The following is a 7,407-nucleotide window of genomic DNA, read 5'->3' as shown; positions in this document are numbered from 1 at the left end:
CCAGGCCCTGGGGTGGGTGCCGCGGGAGGAGGTGGGTGTGACGGAGTCCCTGGGAAGGTTGGCTGAGAAGGGACCCTAAGCTCCATTTTCAGAGGAAGAAGGGGAAGAGAGACACCCCCTCCCCAGCACAGAGCGGTGGGGGTCAGTGAGGGGGAGCTGAGGCAGGGCTGAACATGCAGCGGCGGGTGGGGGAGCTGAGTGACGCAGGCCAGCCCAGCGCAGGGGTCTCAAGTGGGGGAGGGTACAAGTTGCAGACGCTAACAGGCTCCCACTGAGGGGCTTTCTGGGCTGGGCTGTGAAGGATGCATAGGAGAGCACCAGGGACCCGCTGCCGCAGCGGGCCGGGAATGTTCCCGTCTGAGGTCTGGTGGCCCTGGTGCTCCTGCCCCTTGGCGGGCCCCTGGCTAAGAGGGGAGGTAGCAGCACAAGTCCTGCTGGGGGACCAGGCCTGTTCTCCACCCCATGGAGCTCCTTGGAGCCACTCGGGTCTCCCAGCCCTCCTCCTGCGGCCTGGTCCTAGCCTGCCCAGCACCCCTCCAGGCTCATCAACAGGCAGCAAAAAGTGCCCCCCCCCCAGGCCCCCGCCCCAGTCCTTGAATCGCAAGGTGGCTGGCCAGACGCCCTTGACTGAGAGATACAAGGCCAGAAGGAGGACAGACGGGCCCTGAGGAGGCAGGAGGGGATGGGCTGGGAATGTTCGCCCAGGGCTGGGGCGGGGGCGGGGCGGGGGCGCTGCAGTGAGTTTCGCGGAGGTTCCCTGGGAAGGCCAGCCTGAGACTCTGAGCCTGTGGGCTCCCCTGTGCGGGTGCTGGGCACCCTTTCCACCTGGCTGTGGCCTCGGCAACCTTCAGAGAGACCTGCCACCAGCCTCCTCCATGGGGCCGGACCAAGCCACCTCTCCCCTGGACACACATTCCACATCCATATATGGACTCACTGGTCAGTCAATGAACACCTCTTACACGCTGCGCAGCCCCGGCAGCTGGGGACAGGCTGCAGGACAGCCCAGCGCCCAGCTATGCCGCCTTCCCTTCTCCTCCAGGCGAAGAGTGGCCTGTCACACCTCTGGGGAGGTACACTCCTCTGGGCTGAGCCAGCTGCGCCCCTGGGGTCCCTCGGCCCCTGGGCTTCCGGCTGCCACGCGCCGAGCACTGTGGGCCATCTGGATACAGGCTCTGCCTGCCCAACTGGCAGCATTTAGAGCAGGGAACCACCCAGAACAGGGCACCCAGGTCGTGCCAAGTGTTTGGAGAGACCCAGGGCAGTCGCGAGTGGCAGGTAGAGGGTCTTCTCCCAGGGCAGCTGGCCTTTCGCCACTGGCCCTGCGGCCCCCAACTCCTCTCTGGCTCACTGAGTGTCCCTCCCCGGCCCTCGGGGACCTCCAGATGGGCCATGAGGCAGCTCAGCTGTGGCTACATGACAGAGGATGGACGTGGGCCCCGGCTGCGCCCAGCAGTGGCTGAGGCCCAGGACGCCTTGGCTGGGTGTGAGGGCGGCCGGGCTCCATGGAAACAGTTTCTCTGCTCTCCCCAGCCCGCCGCTCCCGGGACCACACCATCCTCCTCGCCCCAGGGCTAAGGGTAGAATGACCCCCCACTTGGTCAGCTGAGCATCCCCAGCCAGAGCCCCACCCCACCCCCACCCAGGCTTTCTGGGCAGTTGAGCGAAGGTTGGCAAGGGGGCGGGGGGGACTCCCTGAGCACCCCTTTGTCCACAACTGTTTAAACTTGAGCAGCACCCACAGCAACCAGGGGCCACGGGGGAGCTCCATGCACATGTGACATCCACACCCGGAGGGTCCCGGGGTGGGGGGACACAGGGGGACCGGCCGCACGAGGTCTTTCCATGGTTTAGACATGATCTGTGTGCATGGGGTCCTCTTAGGCGCTATCCACAGGGCTGCCTGAAGGGCTAATCAGATCTACTAGAAGACAATACTAGATGCTGATTAAATAAAAATCAACCAGCTGAAATAAAAATATATACCAGGGCTAAGTGAAATTCAGGAGAGGACGCTCAGCACCGAGTCTTCCAAAATTCCAGAAAAGTCCCAGAGAGTAGGGTCCCTGCTGATGACACCTCTGACCACCTAGACTTTCCTGTGCCTTTGTGTATCATCTCTCCTGCTCTGACTCTGAAGGGATCAGAGACACAGAAAGCTGTGGGGGAGAGGGAGGAGTGCAAGACCAGGGGAAAAGGAGTCCCAACTTTAACTTACTTCCAGAGACTTGACTATTACACAGGATACATGTTGTAACCACAGCCTTGGGAGCATTTCTTATCACAAAGTGACCAGAAAAGTCGTGGAATTGTCCCTTACACTCTTCACCTCCCCTACTGCCCTCATCCATGAGAAGGCAAGTTAGCAATCTGAATATATTTTAAGGGATGATAGGAAACAAGGTCACTTTATGATCCTTGTGCATGTTTAGAATGCCCTCTGAAACAAACACTGGTCCCCACTTGCTTCCAATTCAGATTCCTTGGAGATGAAATGCAGTTGGTTTGGCATCTGTCAGGAGAGCATCTCTCTGGCCAGAGAATCAGGTCATGTCCCAGGGCCCACCTGGATGGAGCTAGGAAAGCACCCTCAATGGGAGGACAATGGGCCAACAAAATACAGTAAATACAGTGTCTGTGGCGAGGCTCTGCTATCTTTAAATTCTGCCTTCCTTAAGATAAAGCAATACAACCAGTGTGGAGCAGGAAAGCACAAAAGATTAACAGAACAGAATAATCTGTAGGAATTTAAAAATTTTTGAAGTATATCTGATGTATTGCTGCAGGTGGAATAAACCTTTGACATTAAGTGTAAGGCAATTTCCCCATTTTTTAATTGCTCTTCATCCCTACTTTTTGTTTCTAATAAGTGATACTTTGCCCACAAGAAATACTCTAACTGCTGAGACCGTCCGCCGCCTGCACAGGCCACTCGACTTCGCCGCTCGTCCGCCTTCGCCGACTCACACTGCCTCCTGCTCGCCATGGATGACGATATTGCTGCGCTCGTGGTCGACAACGGCTCCGGCATGTGCAAAGCCGGCTTCGCCGGGGACGATGCCCCCAGGGCCGTCTTCCCCTCCATCGTGGGGCGCCCCCGGCACCAGGTAGGGCGCCAGCCTCGGGTCTGATTGGGTGGGTGGGGCGGAGGGTGAGGGCCAGCTCCTCCACGAGAGTCCTTTAGGTTTCTGGGTGGGGGTCGCTGGGATCTGGCCCACACTGAGGGCACCTCGCTGCTCCTTCCGCAGGTTGTGATGGTGGGCATGGGCCAGAAGGACTCCTACGTGGGTGATGAGGCCCAGAGCAAGAGAGGCATCCTGACCCTGAAGTACCCCATCGAGCACGGCATCGTCACCAACTGGGACGACATGGAGAAGATCTGGCATCACACTTTCTACAACGAGCTGCGTGTGGCCCCCGAGGAGCACCCTGTCCTGCTCACCGAGGCCCCTCTGAACCCTAAGGCCAACCGTGAGAAGATGACCCAGGTTGGTGGCCCTTGGCCTTCCCTGCGCAGCTCCCCATCCTTTCCTGTCCCCTCTGCCACGCCCTTTCTCACTGGTTCTTTCTCTGCCATTCTCCTAGGACTTTCTTCTCTGACCTGAGTCTCCTTTGGAATTCTGCAGGTTCTATTTGCTTTTCTCCAGATGGAATCTTTCTGGTGTTTGCTTCTCTGACTAGGTTTTTAAGTGTAAAGTCTGTGGGTGTAGGTACTAACACTGGCTCGTGTGACAAAGCCAATGAGGCGGATGTAAAGTGGCCTTGGGAGTGTGTATTCAGTAGGTGCACAGTAGGTCTGAAGTGAATCCCCATCCTGGGGTCCCTAGCACACCTAACCTGTGTTCCTTGCACACTCTGCATGTTTCTGGTCTGGCCTGACTGCCCGGTGTCTTCCCCAGTGTGACATGACCCGTTTCTCCCGACAGATCATGTTCGAGACCTTCAACACCCCCGCCATGTACGTGGCCATCCAGGCCGTGCTGTCCCTGTACGCCTCTGGCCGTACCAGCATCGTGATGAGACGGGGTCACCCACACGGTGCCCATCTACGAGGGCTACGCCCTCCCCCACGCCATCCTGCGTCTGGACCTGGCTGGCCGGGACCTGACCGACTACCTCATGAAGATCCTCACCGAGCGTGGCTACAGCTTCACCACCACGGCCGAGCGGGAAATCGTGCGTGACATCAAGGAGAAGCTGTGCTACGTCGCCCTGGACTTCGAGCAGGAGATGGCCACCGCAGCCTCCAGCTCCTCCCTGGAGAAGAGCTACGAGCTGCCCGACGGGCAGGTCATCACCATCGGCAATGAGCGCTTCCGCTGCCCCGAGGCCCTCTTCCAGCCCTCCTTCCTGGGTGAGTAAGGCCTCTCCCTGCCCCGCACAAAGGCCACCCTTGTGGCAGCACTGGAAGCTAAGTCCGGCCTTCGTTCCCTTCAGGTATGGAATCCTGTGGCATCCATGAAACTACCTTTAACTCCATCATGAAGTGTGACGTCGACATCCGTAAGGACCTGTACGCCAACACGGTGCTGTCTGGTGGAACCACCATGTACCCAGGCATCGCCGACAGGATGCAGAAGGAGATCACTGCTTTGGCTCCCAGCACGATGAAGATCAAGGTGAGTGTCCGCCCAGCTGAGCTGGCCTGGTCCGGGGGAGTGTCACAGTCTGGCCTTGGTGGGGTGGGCCCCTGTGGTCGCCAGCAGGGTCCTTAGGCTAACTCTGTCCCCTTGTCTCCCCAGATCATCGCGCCCCCTGAGCGCAAGTACTCTGTGTGGATCGGCGGCTCCATCCTGGCCTCGCTGTCCACCTTCCAGCAGATGTGGATCAGCAAGCAGGAGTATGACGAGTCCGGCCCCTCCATCGTCCACCGCAAATGCTTCTAGGCGGACTGTTACTTAGTTGGTTACACCCTTTCTTGACAAAATCTAACTTGCGCAGAAAACGAGATGAGATTGGCATGGCTTTGTTTTTTTTTTTGTTTTTGTTTTTTTGATCTTTTTTTTTGGCGCTTGACTCAGGATTTAAAAACTGGAACGGTGAAGGTGACAGCAGTCTGTTGAAGCGAGCATCCCCAAAGTTCTACAATGTGGCCGAGGACTTTGATTGTACATTGTTCTTTTTTTAATAGTCATTCCAAATACGAGATGCATTGTTACAGGAAGTCCCTTGCCTGCCCCAAGGCCGCCCACTAATCCCTAAGGAGGGCCAGTCCTCGCCCGAGTCCACACGGGGAGGGTGATTGCATTGCTTTTGTGTAAATTATGTAATCCAAATTTTTTAATCTTCGCCTTAATACCTGTTCTTTTTGTTTTATTTTGAATGGCCAGCCATCGTGGCCCCCCTTTTTGTCCCCAACTTGAGATGTATGAAGGCTTTTGGTCCCCCGGGGAGTGGGTTGAGGTGTGGAGGCGGCCAAGCAGGGCTTACCTGTACACTGACGAGACCAGTTCAATAAAGTGCACACCTTAAAGGAACTTTGTGGCGTGGATGGATTTTGGGGAAATGGGTGCAGTTGGGAGAAGGGTGGGGGCCAGGCCATCTCTACTGCTAAGGGGGGAGGGAGAGGTGCTCTAACCCAGGCCTGGACCCATCTGGGTTGGGTGGCTCTTGGGAGGAAGGAGTTCAGGATCCTGGCCTCTAGACTTAGAAAGGAAATCCCTGGCCTGGTCCCCAGCTGGTTTCTGAGGTGCAGGTGGGTTTCAAGAGGGGCTCAGTTCCAGGGACTTGGCTCGGGGTTGGGTGGGTACCTTTGTGCCTCCTCTGAGGAGGTCTCTTTCTGACCTTGGTGTCCTCTTGGGAGGGGCAGTGGTGGCTGCTAGGCCACACCCTCTGTGGCTCTGAGGCTGAGAACAGGGTTACAAACCTGTGGACTCATCTGGAGTGACCATGACAGCTGAAGAGGGGATTTATCTAGGGGTCTGCAGGGCAGCACCGTGACCAGGGCTGGGGTACGGGTGAAGGTTGGAGATGGCTCGGGGTGTCAGGATTCTACCTTGTGGGGTGGATGCCTTCCTATGCATGGGCAAGTGCAGTCCCGGCCTAGTCCTCCTGGGACCCTGCAGGGGAGGAAGTGGCCGGGATCCTGGAGGGGGCCTTTCTCCTGCGCTGCAGGTCAGCAAGGGGCTTTGCAGGGCTCCAAGTCAAGTCACTGCTCTTGAAGAAAACAAGCCTGGCCTGCCCTTCCCCTTCCAGCAACTGCTGCTGGTACCAGCAGAGAAAGAGGGTGAGCCCCCCCGCCGCCAGGGATCTTGCCCCATTTCTCCTGAGGCACAGCTGGATCCCTATCAATCCAGGTTTGAGGCTGAGGGCGTGCTCCCCTCCTTGGAGGGGCACTGTGGCCCTTGGGTCCTCTTCCAGAGGAGGAGTGGAGATTGGCCCATCCGGACATTCATTTCCCCCTGGTGAGGAGGAGACGGTTCTAAGACCTGGTGATGGCTTCCAAAACCGAACAGGAGCCCGGGGTCCCCTGGGCTCACCAGGTTTTCCTAGTCTAGGCCCCCAAACACCACAGCAGCCCCATGGGCTGTAGCCGCTGGTCCAGACGTGGCAGCAGTGCCCAGGATGCTTCTGTGGCTCCCCCAAGCCAAAAGTCTCAGAGGCCCCGGGAGCAGGGTCTGTGACAGGAAGTCCCTCCTGGGCCAGTTCTAGCTCTTTTGGGCCAATCAGTTGATAGTACAGCCTGAGCTCTGGGAGCTACAAGTAAGTTTTTTAAAAATTTATTTGAGAGAGACATCGATTTGAGCAGGTGGAAGTTTGGGCATGCTTGTCTCGGACAGACGCCTGGACTGACGGGACAGATGCCTAGGGATGAGACACAGCCGTCACCCTCGGGGAGGAACAAGTGGAGGGGGACTTGCAAGCAGGAGCTCCATCAATCTTCTTTGAAAACCTCCGGAAGTGCAGCTGAGACACATCTGACCTGGCGAGTCCTCTAGGCGCTGCTCCTTTCCCCCCAGGCGGCAGCGGGCTGACCATCCGATGCTGTCAGCGGTCTGGCCCGGAGCAAAGGCCCAGCACCACCCGGCCAGGCCAGGCTCGGCTCAGTGAGAGGATGCACATGGCCTCCCGCCTCCCGCCTGCCGCTTCGCGCACATTCTCAGGTGGGAAGTCGAGGCTGGAGGCTGACCCCAGGTGACACAAATGGAAGGGAGAAAGCGGGAGTTTATTCACCCTAACACCTCGGTAGTCCGGTCGCCGCCTGCTCGCTCCATCGCCTCCCCGGACGGGTCGAGGGTCCAGACACACGCAAGTTCTGTTTGATAGAAGGTGGGCTTTCCTTCTAACTCCCCCGCAGCTTCCCGGGACGGGGACCGCTCCCTTTCTGGGGGGCTGGCTCCCCCGCGAGGCAGCTCTGGCTGCCCGAGGCGCACCCCCTTAGTGGGCTGGGGCGCCCCCTCTGCAAGG

The 7,407-nt window shown here is 58.2% G+C and overlaps 1 protein-coding gene across 1 annotated transcript; it reads left to right on the top strand.

Moving 5' to 3' along the window:
- The first annotated feature begins 2,902 nt into the window (after positions 1–2,902).
- ACTB (actin, beta) lies at positions 2,903–5,477 on the top strand. The gene is given in 6 exon segments (XM_005878947.2): positions 2,903–3,107; positions 3,249–3,488; positions 3,927–4,018; positions 4,020–4,354; positions 4,438–4,619; positions 4,743–5,477. Coding segments are annotated over 6 exon segments (1,116 nt in total). The 5' UTR covers positions 2,903–2,984; the 3' UTR covers positions 4,887–5,477.
- Positions 5,478–7,407: the final 1,930 nt, after the last annotated feature.

Source organism: Myotis brandtii, unplaced genomic scaffold (genome assembly GCF_000412655.1).
Source record: "Myotis brandtii unplaced genomic scaffold, ASM41265v1 scaffold579, whole genome shotgun sequence".
Lineage (NCBI taxonomy): Eukaryota > Metazoa > Chordata > Mammalia > Chiroptera > Vespertilionidae > Myotis > Myotis brandtii.
The sequence above is the reverse complement of the archived record's forward strand: the minus strand, read 5'-3'. Positions and strand labels throughout refer to the sequence as shown.